Below are 17,964 nucleotides of genomic sequence, written 5' to 3'. Positions count from 1 at the left end.
GGACTGGGTTGCGGGGTGGGGGGGGGTTCTGGTCAGCTATGTTTGAGAGGCACCAAATATTTCATCTACCCTCTGATACTTCACAAAACACATGAGCATATTAAAATGTTAATTTGTTTAACTGTTTTCCAAACTTATTTAATGATGGAGCATATCTACACAGACTAGCCATTAACAACTGAAGCACTCTGCTGTACACCTGAAACCAACACATTGTAAATTAACTACACTTCAATTAAGAAAAAAAAAAAAAAAAAGAATAGCCATTAACATTCCCTGGCAGTCCAGTGGTTAGGACTACGCGCTTTCACTGCTGAGGGCACGGGTTCGATCCCTGGTCAAGAACTAAGATCCTGCAAGCCACACAGTGCAGCCATAAAAACTAAAAACAAAAAAAACCACTTTTGCTCATTTACGACACTGTTCTACAATTTAGTAAAAATAATTCAGAAAACAACCCTCCCCTCTGAACCTACTAAACTAAATGTAAATCAATCCTTCCACCTACTCCCTCAATTTTATGCAATATTTAACATCATTAGAAAGATACCAATACAAGTCTACGACCTCCCAGCTGCAATTCTGAAATCAAAAGCTCCGAAAAGTGAAAGTCTGCTTCACAAGTTTGACATATCCTTATTTGGTGGCAAATCTTGGAGCGAACTAACAAGAGGTTATTTATACTGTTTATTTATCCCACTTAGGGTGAACATTCATATGTTTTGCTGAAAACAAATTAATATATTTGATTATAGGACATGTAATCAGGGCATGTAAAAACATTAAAATATTTGATTAGAGACCCCTCAGGGAGCTTTATACCTTTCTAAAACCTGAAAATTCTGAATTCTAAAGCTCATCTGACCTCAGGATTATGGACTTGCTTCCAACATTCAATAACACTGAGTTAAATTGTTTTATAAATACAGCATAAAATGTTTGCTTACCATGTCATCCATTTCTTCTTCTTTACTATACCGGGCATAATCTTTTCTTAAAGTTCTCATTAAAATCATTGAAACTAAGCCCACCAAGAAGATAACCATCATGAAGGAGTTGAAAATTGAAAACCAGTGAATCTAAAATAACAGAAAATAAAATATTACTTACTTGAAATACCAGTTACAAAATTCATAGGTTTCATGAGGACAATGGGATGTTAATGCAAAAAAACCCCACAAAAGCCTTCTAAAAACTTTTAAATGAAAATCCAAAACTAAGATATACTGGGAAAGAGTAATCAAAGGGATTGGCTTTCTTTCCAGTAAGCTTTAGATGCATTAAAAGTATGATACTGTTTACACGGATTATCACAATCAAATTTATTGTACAAATAAAATACAATTTGGCCACATAGAATGTGCTACTCAGCATTAGAGAGAAAGAACATGGGTTTTGGAGTCAAACAGGTCTGAATTTTAACACAGGCCCTGACCCCAGTTTTCTTACATCAAAAATGAAGGAAATACTACTATATCGTAAATGATTTGTACAGTTTAATACATATATAAACTGTACGGCACCATGTCTGGCGCAGAGCAGTAAATACTCAATAAATATTAGTTCCCTTCCCTCTAACTAAGCAACAACCTGAAAACCTCTTTAAAATTCTAAGACTAAACTATCATAGCTGCCCGCCATGAACTCAGGCCACCTTCCTGAATGACCTGCTTCCCTTGCTTCCAGTTCATCCTCTCCACCCTGTCGCATCACGCACTCCTCTCCAAAGCAGCTATCCATGGTGCAGACAACTCTGAGGTACCCCATAGTTTCTCAATGCCCCCAAGGCTCTTGACTTTGATTTCACCCACACATTTGTCACAAAATTATGTCCAGATTCAGCACATCTGACTTCAACTGTCTGTGGCACTGTCCAGCAATTCCTTTATATTTTAATTCCCAAAATTTCCTTATGGATAGTTCCAAAATTTCTCTTCTCTCTCAATTTCATTTATTTTTCCCTTCCTCTCTATTTCCATGCCATCACCTCATACCTGATAGCTCTAATGGCCTCCTAGTTGACGACCTTTATGTTTGGTCCTTCTCCTTCCTTTCAATCTATCCTGCAAAACTTATCCAGCAAATCTTTCTGAAACATCATGTTCATATATCACTTCTCTATTCTAAAACTTACAGCGACATTCCCTATTTTCTCACATAACAAATCTAAACTATTTTCCCTAATATTCTGTGCCCCTTGTAAGATGGCCACCTCAGCTTACCTAGCCAACCTTTCTTTCCACTGTATCTTATAGTCCAATCAGGCCTACCGTTCCTCAATGATCCAAAAGTACAGCTTATTCACTTCCACCTCTGTATCCTTCTCATAATTTCTTCTCACATGGGATCCACTTCTATCTACCTCTGTAAATTCTATCTACAATCTAAAACCCAACTCAAAGCCCCTCTCCTCCATAAAACCTCTCACACACATATTTTAGTTATTCACAGATATTCTCTTGCTCTAAACTTCTACAGATACATAGAATATTTAACATGAAGGAGGTACTGTTCTGTACAATTAGGATTTTAACTAGATTTTAACTTGGGCTAACATGCTGAGCATGTGCACTAGAGTGAAAAGCAGTGCTGGCTGTTATCCACCCAGAGGCTTCAGGCAACTGATAAACTATGGCTTCCCCTGAAAAACAAGGGGCAGTCAACTGCCTCTGCCTCTTCATAAGATCATTTCTTCCTTCATTCAACAAGTTATTTATTAAATACCTATTGAAATTATAAAGGAAATAATGAATGCATTATATTTTGAAATACTTACCAAAAAGGGTTGTATAAATTTAAGTTTATCACAGAAGTATCACTTAAGATTTATAAATGCAGTCTATAATAATAGGCTTTTCCAAAGGTTTGATTTTGTTTCTACTCTGGGAAATTAATGACCCAGAAAAGGACAAGAGAGAAAAAAATTTACATATATATATATATATATATATATATATAAAACTCATATCTCTTTTCAGTCAATTTATCAAATTTTTGAAGAGAAAAAGTTTTATATAGTTACTACTTAGTAATAAGAAAGATACACCCCAAAATGCAAAAAGTTCTAGCAAAGCTCTCTATCTTCTAATCTAAGATACAAACATTAAACTAATACCGATTACAATGTACTACTAATAACCTGACATTTTATAATATTCCTTCATCCCCCAAATTATAAAATGTATGATTCTGAAATTATTAACCAAGGGAAATACTTCTTTAAAACAATAAAGAAATGAGATGTCACAGAGGGGTTACTAACCCTACGAACTGCTGACTCCAGCACCCCGAGTGTTGCTAATCCACAAGCAGCACCCCAGGTTTGTCATAAATGTTAGAACACTGGAGATTAACTATACCACCAGGGCTGCCTCTTCCTGAGCACCTGCTCTGGAAACACTGAACCAGGTGCTTTATATACACTGTCAAATGGAATTTCACAACAACTCTGCAAGGCAGTATAACCCCTGCTTCACTACTGAAAAGAAGCTAAACAACTGAGTCATCTGGCCACAGTTACAGTAAATGGCAGAGACAGAGTCTGTATCCAGCTGGGGCTCCTAAGTCTGTGTTTGTAGTCACTGTATTAGAAACAATCTCAACTCTTACACAGTAGATCCCATCCACTCCTGCCGACTCAAGGAAAATGCTTCAGTAATTCTCCCCCATCTCCTGAATCATCAGTTTTGTACTCTCTACTGAACCCCATCAACATAACAAACATGTTTTTCTTACATTTCAAAAAAAAAAACAAACCCCCACCCCCCTCCTGATTCCATCTTTCCTACGGGCTACTACACCACTTCTGCACTCCCTTTAGTAGCAAACTTGCTGCCTCCAATTCCTCCCCTCCCATTCTCTCTTAGACCAGCTCTGTTGAGATTTTGCCCCACCACTACACCAAACCTGCTCTTTGTCAAGTTCACTGATGACCCCAGATGAATCAACAGGTACTTTCAGTACTCATCTTACCTGACCCGTCAGCAACAATTCAGAACTAATCTTTCTATGCTCTGTGACAGACTTTCCTCTCTTGGTTTCCAAGATACCATACAATCTTTTTTTCGCCCCATACCTTACCAATATCTCCTCAGGGCCCTTAGCTGGTTTCTCCTTTTCTCCCTGAACTTATACTACTGCTCCCAGGGCTCAGTCCTTAGTCCTCTTCTATTTGTACATACTCTTCCTTGGTAATTGCATTCAGTCTCGCAGCTTTAAATACTATTTATATGCCAATGGCTACAAAATTTGTAGGCCTCTCTTTTGAGCTCCAGATTGATATATCCAACTAGCTGGTCATTATCTCTGTCTGGATATCCTACAGACACTTCAAAACCACCATGTCCCAAACTGTACTCTGATCTTCCCCTCCAACTCTCCAAATACAGCTTTTCCACCCCACTGACAGCAGCTCCACTCTGATAGATGCTCAGGCCCAAAACTGTGGAGTCTTTCTCAAACCTTCTTTATCTTTCTATTCATCAGGAAATCTTGCTGGCTCTACCTTCAAAATACATTCACAATCTGGCGTCTTCTCGCCACCTCCACTGCTATGCCTTGGTCTGAGCCACCTTTACTTCTCACCTGCATTAATGCGACAGCCTCTCCAATGGCAACCCTGCTACTCCCCATTTCCCACACAATCCATTTTCAACATCACAACCTGAAAGACCCTTTTTAAATAGAAGTCAGATCTGCCATTACCCTGCTGAAAACACTATCTTTGCATTCAAAGTCCTTAAAGCAGCCATGGATGATCTGGCGCCTGCTGCCTCTCTGACTTCATCTCCTACTTCTCGTCCCCTTGCTCTGCTCCAGCCATACGGGCCTCCTTGCTATTCCTCAAGCACACCAAGCATGTTCCCACCTAACAGGCCTTTCCATGGTGTTGCTTCTGCCTGGAATACTCTTTCTCCAGATGGCCACATTCCTTATTTCCTTCAACTCCTTCAAGCTTTTGCTCAAAAGCCCATCTCAGAGGCTTACCCTGACCTCCGTACTCAAAACTACAACTTGCTCTACCCACAGCACTCTTACCCAACTGCTCTTTTTTATTTTTCCACGTACACATCTTTCAACATACTATACATTTTAGTTATTATGTTTACTGCATGTCTCCCCCACTAGTATGTACGCTCCAAGAGGGCATGGATCTTTGACATTCAATCTCTAACGTATTCCACTTACTGAGTACAGTGCTTGACACACAGAAAGTGCTCGATTAATATTTGTTTAAAAAATATATATGGCATACAGTTCTACTAGTGAAAATGCCAAAAGGCAGACTTTCCACCAAGCTGTCACTACCCCATGAGACTAGAAGCAAGTAGACCTAGGTGTTCCAATAGGGAATGTCAGTTGGAAGCCCTCATATTCTAAATGCTACTTAAAGTTGAAGTTATTTGTGCCTATACCTTTAAATGGACTACCATGTTCAGGACTGCCTGAGCGCTGAATGTGAGGAAAAGCCCTGGGAGGGTGGGGGAGGGAATCGTAGCTCCAGGAGTAGCACACTAAATCTTTCAGTAGGGGCTAAACCCCAAACAGCTTCATTTTTTTCTCCTAGGACCCCGTGGAAGATTAGAAGTAGTAACAGGTTCTGGTGGAGTCTAAGGGTGGAAACTGGCGCTGCAATGATATAACTCTGAGACAAAAAAAACTTATAAGCCATCTCAAAAATTGGTGACTAATAAACTTCAGGATTTCAGTCCAAAAGATAGAAGAGGCAAGTCAGGAAGAAAGTCAGAAGAATGGATACATCCCGATACCTTGTAGTTTTTTCATATCCATCCTTGAAGGAGTGAACCACCAAAATAAAATCTGTTTCTTGCTAAAAATAACCAAAGCTATCTGTACAAAACCAGCAGCAGTGCCACTAGACTAAGGACCTGAGATCCAGTGTATACCTGCTGGTGGAGGGGTGGGAGGCACCTTTCCATTCTTGGTGTTTCTTTGTATGTGGAAGGATTTCCCCTGGCAAAAACTCCTGGTATCACTCCACTCTTGTATTCATTCCTTCCTAGAGGATGCATACATTCTGCTCTGTTTCTCCACACTGTAATTTTTACACACACAGGCGCCCAGGTAGGAAAACTTGAAACAGTCCAGCACTGTCTGAGTGTGTTAAGCTTCTCCAATTCTGAGTTTCAATATTAAGAAGCCCACTTGACCACAGTTACAGCCACATTCTCCAGTATTAGCCTCATCAGCAATAAAAGTGGTATCTTGGCTTCCCATATGCTGTATTCTTCCTTGTGTATCTCTCTTCATTGGTTTAAACCAGGCATGATGAAGGGAGCTTTTGACTGATCCTCTAAAACTCTCTATCACTCTTATGACTCTGAGCTCACATCTGAAATCAGCATTCGTTAAATCTCTGAGATCCACAGCCCTAGCACAGTGCCCTATATGTGGCAGATGTTCATTGTTTAACTGATTGAAGCACATACTGAACATCTTAAAATACACAATTTACCTACCCTGTGTTGAAAAAAGGACGGATCAAGGTATTTGTCAAATCGATCTTCAAATTTTACATCTGACTTTTTCCATTTTACCTGAAAAAAATTTTTTTCATTTGAAAATCAAGGCCAGTAAACAATAATCTGATAACAAAACTCTGAGCAAAATTTGAAAAGATTTACACACTTAGAATAAGATACTAGAGAAATAGTAGAAAGTTACTACCAATTTGAGATGCAACTTTGAAATACATGATAGAAAAACTAGCCAACTTTCCTCTCTGTGTATTAACAAAACTTATGACTTAGAGAGATCATTTCAGTTTTCAAGGACTATTAACTGTTGCTGACTTACATTCTCTGACCTCATAAATGTGATAACAACTCAATTAAACAGACCAAATAAAATAAGAATCTGTACATCTTTGTCTTTAGATTGCATTAGTTTTATTACAATGATGTTTCTTTATAAGTACGGTTATGCAAATATTATTTGCACTAGGTACATATGCACAAAGCTTGAAAAACTTTCGAAACTGTCTACTAGCAATGGATTCATTCCAGTTACCTGGAAAAAAAACTACCAAAGAGAGAGGCTACCTACGTCAGATTTCTCTTCTTTCCACTACTTTTAATCCTAACAGAACAGAATTAACTTGCCAGTTGCAAGGGGCTCTGACAAGCTCTTACTCTGCAGGAGTATCTTATTCCAACTGATAAAGCAAAATATGGTAAACTATACTCATCCAGAAATTTTCAACATGGCATCATCTCTTAATCTGCAACAGTAAAAAGGAAAGAGAAACAAGGAGTAATGTAATCTAAAAAGTAACCATGAAAACACATGGCTGGGTTAGCTAACTGCCCAGTTATAACAGTAAAGTTTGATGAAGCAAATGGTAGGTCCTGCCAATGCATAACAGGTATCTAATACTACAGACCTGAAGTATACCTCCCTGCTTTTAGGAGGCTTACTTACATACATTAATAATATTCTGTTGCATCCCATTTCAAGCTACAATTTCAATTACTAAAGTTGTAAAACATACTTAATTGTTGATATTAAGTGACAAACACTGCTTCCTGGATACAATTATTTTAATACTTACTGAATATGACATCTGGATTTTAGTATTGGGAACCAGTTTCACTTTTCCTTCACTAGTTAGATTAACATCAACAATTCGATTTCCATTAAAACCTATTTCAAGTTTTTTATAGGTCCAAAGATAGTAATCTTCCCCATTTTCATCTGCTTCACCAACAATACCTTCAAAAGAAATAACACTTCATACAAGGTTTGTAGTATCACTTAGTATTTAAAATACATTAGAAGCTAAAAGCTCATTAAAAAACATTTTTATAAAAAAGCAATACTACCATTATTCCTCATGGTTAGAACAATGAAAAGGTACAGGCTGGACTTCTCTTTGTTAACTACTTGGCAAACACAAAACTATTTTCACACCATGGTAAAAAAAGTGATGCACAGCTCAGCATAACCTATCACTAATTTGATCCTCAAAGTTCATGCTCTGTCATTAGTATCACCTTCATTGTAATAATCATGACTGTGTAGTTTATATTCCTTAATATCTCAAAATTTCAGGGAGCACTATATCACTATCTGGCAAGGTTCTCAGTTTCGTGGTCAAACTAAAATGAAAAGCAAGGTCTCCAGAGGTCTAGTCCAGTACTTTCTCTAATAACCTATGATCAACCCATTCCTAATAAGCTGCACATATGTGTATAGTGGGTACCAAAACTTAAAACACCTCCCCTTTATACCTCAAGTATTGGACTTATCCCTGGGAAGTCAACAAAATGAAAGGAGAGTTGAAAATAAATGGTAATGAGGCAAAAGTTAAAGTGATCATTTTGATTACAATTTGGGATACTGAAGGAGAAGACCCAAACAAGGGAGTAGGTAGTACCTGAGGATCTATCTCTTGTGCCCTCATACTGTCAGCTATTTATCCAATGTTCCCTACCCAAGCCTATATATTCATTAGCGCCTTAGGCTCTAAAAGTTACTCCTTGGGCCTTCCCTCTACGGCCAATGGAACTCATGAAAAGCATTAGTGGGAAAAAAATGATCATTTCTTATTAAGAATTATTTGCTTATTAACCAAAGTTGTTATAATTGGTACAAGTTCAAGGAATGCAGTTTCACTTTGTTTGAGGTTGTAGAGGGATAATAAAATCCTTCTAATAATTAATTTCACCAAAGTTTATTTACCTATCTACTCTGGAAACTCTGAGGGTGGAGACATAATTATACCAAATAGGAAAGTATTCTCTAAATGACTTTTAAAAGACTCTGAAACCTTTATACCAAGAAAACCCAGATAAAGATTTTTTTCTGACAGGGTTTCCCATGGTTCAGACATTCTAGGACATCCAAAAGGATCTGCCCTAAACATGGCAGAAACCCAGAGCTAAAAAAGATTTATGTTAAGACAGGAAAGCACAGCTGCCATGTTGCTTATGGAGGCCCACAGAAATGACGGAAAAACCCTAAGGTTCTAGACATGAAACCCATAAGCAATGCAAAAGACTTGCTCTCTCACCAAAAAAAGAGAAAACCCGGATTAGTGGGTTCTCCTAAAACTACAGGCTCAGAAGTCTTCAGCGAATATTCAGCATATCTTCCTACTACCCTCAGAGCCAATGACAGAAATGTCTGTTATACCAATTACAGTCATTTACATGAAATGCTTACTATTTGTACCTAATTAACATGCAACACAGTAATGACGATGCATACAATTATATCTTGAGATTAACTTTCTTACAAATTCCATCTTAGTACCATATTAAACTCTGGGCTGCTATGTTCAGTCTTTCAGTTTGCTGCTCATGAATACAGTAGTCTGCTAATAATTTTAAGAATTAGAATATTAATTATATATTATTTATATATAAGAACAAGTGTCCAAAGACCAAAAAATAAAAACAACAACAACAACAAGCCATTAAGAGAAAAATGTGATCAAACATGCTGGCTATGATAGCTGGCTTTGCTTTACATATTAAATAATTTAATCAAGCCCAGCACAAACAATGTTTGGATTATAATAAGTTGGTATTAACTATTGCATTGTTCCTCTCCATTAACACAGATGAACAAGGACATAAAACATAAAAAATAAAACATAAAAAAGTTTTTAAAATTTTAAACATAATAGACTTTTGGAAAATAACATAGGAACTAGCAAAACAAGTCATTCAGGAGACTATTATATCCAAAAACCATACTACCACAGTGCCACATGAGAGAAAGCCAGAATATAACTTTAAAATCCTATTCAGTCCCTTTGATTGTATTTGATAAAATAAGTCAAAATAAGATGTGAGAAAATGGAGGGAGGGGGAATATTTCGGATTGTTCAAAGCACCTTTTGACCTCTTGAATATGAAAAGTTACACTGTATAAAAGTTATATTTTCAGGGATTTTCATGTAAAGTTTGACAATGTCAAAAACCCTTCAAGTAACAGGAAACCGTAAAATTGATGTTAAAATCATTCTGTGGAAAACACTGAAAACACATTTATTGACTGAATAGTCATTACATAAATCTTGCTTATTATGCAAATATTCCCCAAACTTTAAAAAATAACATACAATACTTACCCCATATTGGTAAGTCATCTATGTACATCTGGTACCAGTAGTGATTTTTGATAGCATACACAAATGCATCTCTCTTTTCTTTATCTAAGTCAATTTCACAGTAAGTGGCTGGCATCACATCATCTGCGTAAAATAAAAATTGCAAATCAGTACACTCATTTGCAAAACAGTTACAGGAAGAATAACACACAAAAAAGCCAACATTTCCTGAAGTTAAAATTTCTACTCATAATAGTTGAATCTGGGTGATATATATATAGGGATTCAGTATACAATTCTTTCCTTTTTGGTGTATGTTTAAGATTTTTCACAATAAAAGAATTTTAACCATCTTTACTTTCAAAGATTATCTTACTAAGTGAAGAAAGCATCTCTTATATAAAGAAAATTATACAGAACATTTACAAAGTAACTTTAAAATGAATAAATTGATTTAAAAACAGAAATGAAAAAGCTTAAAACACATAGGAAAGTTTTCACTTTATACAAAAACTCAAGAATATGATCCTAAGTAGAGCTAACAATTTCTAGCTATGAGATCTCTGAGATAAATATTCATTTGAACATTCCTGGAAGTGCAAGTCACTGGAGGCCACAGATTCCATGAGGAATCCCAGTGACTCTTCATAATTCGGAAGATTAAAAGGCAAACCTCTATCTAGCAGGCATCACTGTTTATAAATTACCCAGAAGTTCCCTGGAGATGAGTCATTTCCAGTCTTGACTGCTTTTAAAAATACTCCTATCTGAAAATACTATTCAGATGGTCTTTAACTTATAAACCTTTCAAAAATGTGCTTAGGATCATTAGTTTCTAAACAAAACAAAGCAAAATCTGAAAAGCACTCTAGATGTCCATCAAAAGGACTGAACTGTTTTTGTATGTTACTTAAGCAACTAGGAAAAAAAAAAAGAGAAATCAATCTTAACAACAACAAAAAGCACAGATGTTTGTTTTTAAGTTCTCCTGTACTATAATATCGGTTATTTAGAACATGAAATACAACTTCCTCCAAGAAACAATGTTAAATTTCCCAAATGTTGATTAAAACAACTTAAATATAAATTGCAGCCAAACTATAATTAATAGCCATCTATAATGTTGTTTCTACGAGAAATAACAATCTGATGTGTAACTCCAGACACCACCACCACGTTTCCCCAGTTCTCAACAGAGAGAACAGCTTATTATTGCTCAGCCCAGAGTGGACACCCCAAAACTACAAAACCAAAGATGGCGGGAAACACTGAAGTCCCATGAAAGAGGGATAGGGAAATTCTCTATCCAAGTGGGAGAAGAAAACTGCTTTGTATCCAACAACAATGGCTCCCACACATATTTTCTTTCTACCCAGGCCATTTTTAGGCAGCAAGAAATTTAGGGTTTTCATAATGGTAAAAACTGAGGCTGAGCAGAGGAGAAGGCAGGGAGAGTTAAGACGGAGATTACTACAAAGGATGCCTACAGTAGGAGCTAGGAGAACTGGCAGCAGGAAATTATAGCTACAGAGAAGAGAGCAAGAACCAAAGGAAGGTCCAGGTTGAGCAGCAACGAATGGCCACAGTGGCGTGGGAGGACTCACAGCTACCTCTGCAAAGCCACCAAATTCCTTGCTGTCACAATCAGACATTCACTGATAATTGTCATTAACAATATAGCAGTTTCCTGTATGAAGTTCTGAGGTATACAATATGACATTTACCCATATATAAAGCTTTTAAAAGATTCCTTACAGTCTGGGGGGCTTCCCTGGTGGCGCAGTGGTTGAGAATCTGCCTGCCAATGCAGGGGACACGGGTTCGAGCCCTGGTCTGGGAGGATCCCACATGCCGCGGAGCAACTGGGCCCGTGCGCCACAACTACTGAGTCTGTGCGTCTGGAGCCTGTGCTCCGCAACAAGAGAGGCCGCGATAGTGAGAGGCCCACGCACTGCGATGAAGAGTGGCCCCCGCTTGCCGCAACTAGAGAAAGCCCTCGCACAGAAACGAAGACCCAACACAGCCATAAATAAAAATAAATAAATTAATTAATTAATTTAAAAAAAAAAAAAAAGATTCCTTACAGTCTGAACTTTAGTTCAACTCTCCACCATCCTCTCTCCCTATACTCTAACCAGACTCAGCCACCTGCAGTTCCCACACACCTTGTGCTCCCTTGGCCTCCGGATTTGTTGTTTGTGCAGTAAACCCCACCTCACGTGTCCATCCTAAAATCTTCCCCATGCCTCTACCCTGTCCCCCAGAGTAATCCCTGATTCCCCAACCCTCACTCCTCTCACCACACAGCCTGCCCCCTTCACTGAAGTCCCACGGCTTTCTCTCCATATCTCCTATGGCACCTAGGCCTACACCACTTACAACCTCACACCAGTATCTTAGCTCCTCAAAAAGACCATTAGGTCTTGAGAGCTATGTCTATAACTGATCATAACCTTTCTGGCCCCAGCTATGCCTGTTTCAGTACGCTGCACAGAGCAGGCACTAAACAAATAAAATATTTTAACAAATTTTAAGCGCATAATTTTCCATTTATTTGGCAAAGGAAGTCACTAAATACATTAGAGTATGCACATATACATGCATCTGTGTGTGAATGGTGTGTGTGTGTCTGTGTGTATGTCTGTGTGTAAGGACAAAATGCCAATATAAACAAATGAAATTTTTGAGCTGAGTATCTCAGAAGGATTGACAAAGAAGTCTTGAAGAGTATCTTTCACTGATACAAAACCTAGAAAAGAAATGTTGTGGTAAAAGAGAAAACATCATTATGGAAGGCTCTAATAAGGGCCTGGGTTGGTCATATTTTAATGAAATTCCTCTTGCAGGCATGTAAGCAAATACAAACATCACAAATAATTAAAGAGCCTGGTTGCTCAATTGAAAAAGCACTTCTCTCAGGAGGGAGACGCTTTGAAGATAACGAATGTAATGTGCCTGAGTATACCAAATCACCACTCAGCATTCTACATGACTGGAAAACAATCTGAAAATCTATTACCACAAAACACTACTTTAAAATTACAATAGGGCATACCCTTCTCACGGGAAATACACACCTATGAATCCTGAAGGGGATGCAATTAAGATCTTACCAATGCAAATACTTTTTATGAGGGAAAAAAGAAGAAAACCAAAGTTATAAAGTGGCAAATGTCAATACTGATTTTTCAAACAGAAAGCAAGGGTAAATTCTGGAAACAACATGCCAATAAGTCTGTCATCAATTCTCAACAACACTCCGGACTAACAACTGAAGAGACAGTGAAAGCATTGAAAAAAGAATGTGACAATTATTCATGAGTTCTCTAAGAACATATCATGCCTTACTTTGTTTAGTTTCTCTTTTAACAGCATTACTGAACTGGAAAATCAGAAATACTCTACCTCAAATTCAGCAGCACTTAGCAAAGTTTCTCATGAAGTCACTATAGACAAACTATAGAGAAATGGGCAGAAACTTGGGTTTTAGTCTGGGTTCCACTACTTACTAGCTTTGTGAATAAAAGCAAGTCACTTAACCTCTGTGAACCTCAGGTCCCTCACCTGTAAAACAGATAACATCTATGCTATCTCCTTCCCAGAGTTGTTTTAAGGACGAAAAGTGCCAATATATTCACAGTGTTAAGTTTTCTTGAGCCACACACCCCCTTGAGAATCCAATGGAAGTGATATCTCCCTTGTCCCCACAAAATGCACATTCACTCAAAATTAAGTGTACAATTCCAGAGGTCCACAGACCCCTGACACCAGAGCTTCTGGTTCAACTTTGTATACCCAGAGTCTACCATAGGGCTCTGGAATACAGTAAGCTCTCAAAAACTGCTGAATGAACTTTTTACAGGACTGGAAAAACTGGCATATTCACCATTAATTAATCAACCATCTACATAAACCAATATTGATTAACTGACCAAACTGGCTGGCAGTATAAACTGTATAATTTTTTTTCGAGATGGCTGTTTGGCAACATGTATCAAGAACTGCCTTAAAAATGATTATACCCTTTGATTCAGTAATTCTACTTCTAAGAATTTAACCTAATGAAAGATTCATAGATGCATTAAAACACTTATGTGCTAGTATAGCCAAATGCATTCTTATTTCTAACAGAAAAAAAAAAAAGGCAAAAGCAAGGAAGAAAAGGAAGAAAGAAGAAAACAATGAATATCTTGTCATTGGGAAATGGGGAGAAATTACAATATCAAGTTATAGAATACTATATAAATATATTTTAAACAGAGTAATTAACAATATGAGGACAAGCCGATAAGATGTTGAGGAAAAAAAAGAAGAGTAAAAACTAATTTATACATAACTTATTAAACGAGCCAGCAAGTGCTTAGAACGGTATCCGGCACATAATAAACACTATACAAGTGTTCATTAAATACATTTTTAAAAATCATATATGGAACATGAACCCAATATTTAAAAATTTTAAATACTGTGGATGAATGTAAAGATGGTCAGAAAAAAAGAAGAAACTGTTACTGGTATTTCTATCCAGGTGATTTTTATATTCTTTACATTTCTCTGTAGTTTCTAAATTTTGTACATTGATCCTATATCACTGTTAAAATCAGAAAAAATATATACACATACATTCCTTTGAAAACAAAAAAAAGACAGATGTCAATCTGAAAAGAATAATGTTAGCAATGGTTTAAATAAGAACTTATAAAAAGAGCAGGCTTATCAAATTTGCAGTTGGCACAAAGTTTAAAAAATTGCTAATACCAAGAATTCAAAATATCTAGAGTCAAGATTCAATACAAGATTCAAATTATTTGGTCCAGCTAAAACACTTCAGTTGAAACCAATAAGACAAAATATTGCATCAAGTTCCCAGACTTCCGATTAAACAAGGCAGATTAACCACAAGTGTCTTTTACCTCCTGAAACTCCATTAAAATGTCAATAAAGGAATAAAAAGGATGTAGGCGCACAAGGACAAAAAGAGGAGAAGACAGTGAGAAAAGATTTCAATCAATGTTGGGGAAATGGACGACGGTGAATGAATAATAAGGCAGAGGAAACCGTAACAGAAGGGACAACAGGATTGTTGTCACAGAACACAGGAGACACTCAGAACTTGGAGGCACCACAGACGTCGAAAGGTAGAGGAGAGATAGACGTAGGGCTGAACACATAGGGGAACTGTATAAAAATATGTTTATAGAGGGGCTGGATGCCTAGGTCCCCTCCTGCACCCATCACACAGCTAGATGAATAACATCCTCAACTTCCCCGCCGCAGACCAGAGGCACTTTCCCCTAGAGAACTTCAGCAGAGAGGCTCCAGAATCAGGAAGAACAGGAATAGTAGAATCCAGGGACTGGAAACAGGGTGGGGTTCACCTTAAGCAAAAATCTTCATTGGGGCTGAATGAAAAGAACTGCCACCTCCCAAGCCCTTTCCCCACCCTTTGGCAATCAGGCTTAACTACCCAGCCAGATATCTGGAGGGAAATACCGCATAGTAATTAAAAGCTCAAACTCTAACGCTAGGCTGCCTGGGTTCAAATCCTCACTCCGCCACTTGCCATCTGTGAATCCTTAGACAAGGTTACTTAGCCTCTGGGCCCCAACTTCCTCATCTGAAAAATAGGTATAATACACCTCCATAAGCTTATTTCGAGGATGAAAACAGACTAGACTGAGAATCACTGAACTAGAAATACCTAAGCCTCTAAGCAGCCCTTGGCATATCTACATAACTGCAGTACTCTCAACTTACCATTTCACTCTAGAGAAGTAGAAGAAATACTAATAAAATAATTTCACCCCTCTGTTAAGTTAGAATACTCAAGGAAGAGAAAATTCAAGGGAAGATCAATAAAATAAATGGGAGGAAGGAATCCTCTAGAAGTCAACTTTTCAACAATTAATATCCTTCATTATACTGCAAGAATTCTCAAATGAGAGGGAAGGGATAGGGTGGTGACCTTCCCTGCTTAGGAATTACTATTCCAGATCACCTAATGATCATAATGAACCAATTATAATAAAGAACAAGTAGGCACAAACTAGGTGCTAGACAACTTATTAAAAGCTCACCATGTCTTAATAGCTAAGGATGCAACAGTGAATAAGAATGCAACTGTCCCTGCCCCAGCGGAAGTAACTAAATTACCCAGCAGGCTAGTGCAGCAGCCTGAGGATAAATCAAATCCTATACTCAATAAACTAATTTAACATTTCATAATTGCTAATGCAAAATCAAGTTGGAAGCACAGACACATACTATGTGCTATCAGGATTCATAACAATAACCATTTCTTGAATGTAAACTATCAGGAACTTTGATAAATGATGTACGTGCACTATCTCATTTAAACATGACAATTCTATCAAGTGGATATTATTTCCCTCATTTCATAGATGAGGACAATGAGATCAAAGAGACTGAATACTTTGTCCAGGACTACATAGGTAGGCAGAGGCAGAGCTGAGATGCATGAAGTCTCTCTGACTCTAAAGCACATGTTCTTTCCACTCCACAATGGCAAGATTCTAGGAGGTACCCTTGAAAATTATAGGGTAATGATTTCAGGTCTGGTTCAAAGATATCCAATTTAAGTCTGCCCTTTGCATTTAATTTTGTCTAAATGTTCTCAATGCAGCATTTTGTCTAGTGATAGTATAAAAACTATTAGGAAGAAAAAAACAAAGTTGTGCATAAAACCTCAAAAGGGAGCTTTTGAGGCATCCTGTATTAGACTCAAAACTACTGCTAGTTCCCTAAAATAGTCTATTTAGTGACTTTCATTTTACACAACCATACTAATCCATTTAGCCTGACAGAATCTACTAGGTTAAAAAAAAAAGTTGTGTGTTTGTGTGTATGCACATATAAGTGGGTATGTATATGTATAGTTTTTCCTAGTTTCACAATATTTCCAAAATTTTATTTTCTTACTTGAATATGCCTTCAGAAGAACCTTTAAAAATCAAATACTTAAGGGATGAAAGATTAACAATATAAATATTTCTACAGTTTACACAGAGACAGAGGGTTCAAGTTTCCACACAGCATTAGTATGCTGTGATATGCCTTGGGTAATTCATCTTTGGGCCTCCCTAACAGGAAATCAGATGACGCAATCTCTAAGGTGCATCCCACCTTTAAAATTCTATGATACGATAAAGAACAACCAGGAAACCTCACAAAACACTTTTCAAAGCACAATCGACTTTATCTTTGAACAGGGTAAGCAAAGGTCTACAACAGAAAGAGAAATCTAATCAGCATTTACTATTGCATCTGGACCACTTAACGTGGCAGCTTCTTTAGCAGCATATCCATGATGGAGTGTAGAGTTGACAAGACTCCAAGGAACCGCCAACTCTTAGGGAGTAACATCTGGCCAGTTCTGATTCTTTTCATCTAAAGGTGTTTAGTCTGAAAGGAAAATAAATCCCACTTTTATAGCCCATGAAAACCATACCCCTCTATCTAAATAATCTTTCCATCTCAGCCTCAAGAAACTAATAAAAGAATGGTTAAGACAGCTGAATGAGTACTCTTCTTTAGTAAATAAAGGTGAGGATTGCAACAAGTGATGAAATCTGTCCATAGCAGCAAAGTAGGACTCGGGGTTTTTGCCTATTTTCTCTCTGGTTCCTTTTTAATAAACTAGAAATGTGTACCAAATATGGAAAAGGAGAGAGTATGTGAATAAATGCAGTATTGAGGTTCCCAAAGATCACATATTCTAGTCTAACTTTTCTCCTTACCTGTAATTAAATATTTAAATTACCTCATTAAATTAAAACAAGCCTCAGGGCATGTTTACAATAATTCATAAAGTTATAAGCAAGGCCACTGTGGTTTAAATTTACAACTTAATTTTAAAATTAAGCCCCAAG

The 17,964-nt window shown here is 37.3% G+C and overlaps 1 protein-coding gene across 1 annotated transcript in view; it reads right to left on the bottom strand.

Annotated features, from left to right (window-relative positions):
• The window catches only part of TM9SF3 (transmembrane 9 superfamily member 3), a 75,834-nt gene that overhangs the window by 46,934 nt on the left and 10,936 nt on the right, over positions 1 to 17,964 (bottom strand). The window contains exons 3-6 of the mRNA XM_059899856.1: positions 10,097 to 10,219; positions 7,571 to 7,731; positions 6,480 to 6,557; positions 948 to 1,079 (exon numbers count right to left, since the gene is read on the bottom strand). Of these exons, the coding sequence (XP_059755839.1) occupies positions 948 to 1,079; positions 6,480 to 6,557; positions 7,571 to 7,731; positions 10,097 to 10,219 (494 nt within the window). The remainder of the gene's footprint in view (positions 1 to 947; positions 1,080 to 6,479; positions 6,558 to 7,570; positions 7,732 to 10,096; positions 10,220 to 17,964) is intronic.

This window comes from Balaenoptera ricei, chromosome 16 (assembly GCF_028023285.1).
Source record: "Balaenoptera ricei isolate mBalRic1 chromosome 16, mBalRic1.hap2, whole genome shotgun sequence".
Lineage (NCBI taxonomy): Eukaryota > Metazoa > Chordata > Mammalia > Artiodactyla > Balaenopteridae > Balaenoptera > Balaenoptera ricei.
The sequence above is the reverse complement of the archived record's forward strand: the minus strand, read 5'-3'. Positions and strand labels throughout refer to the sequence as shown.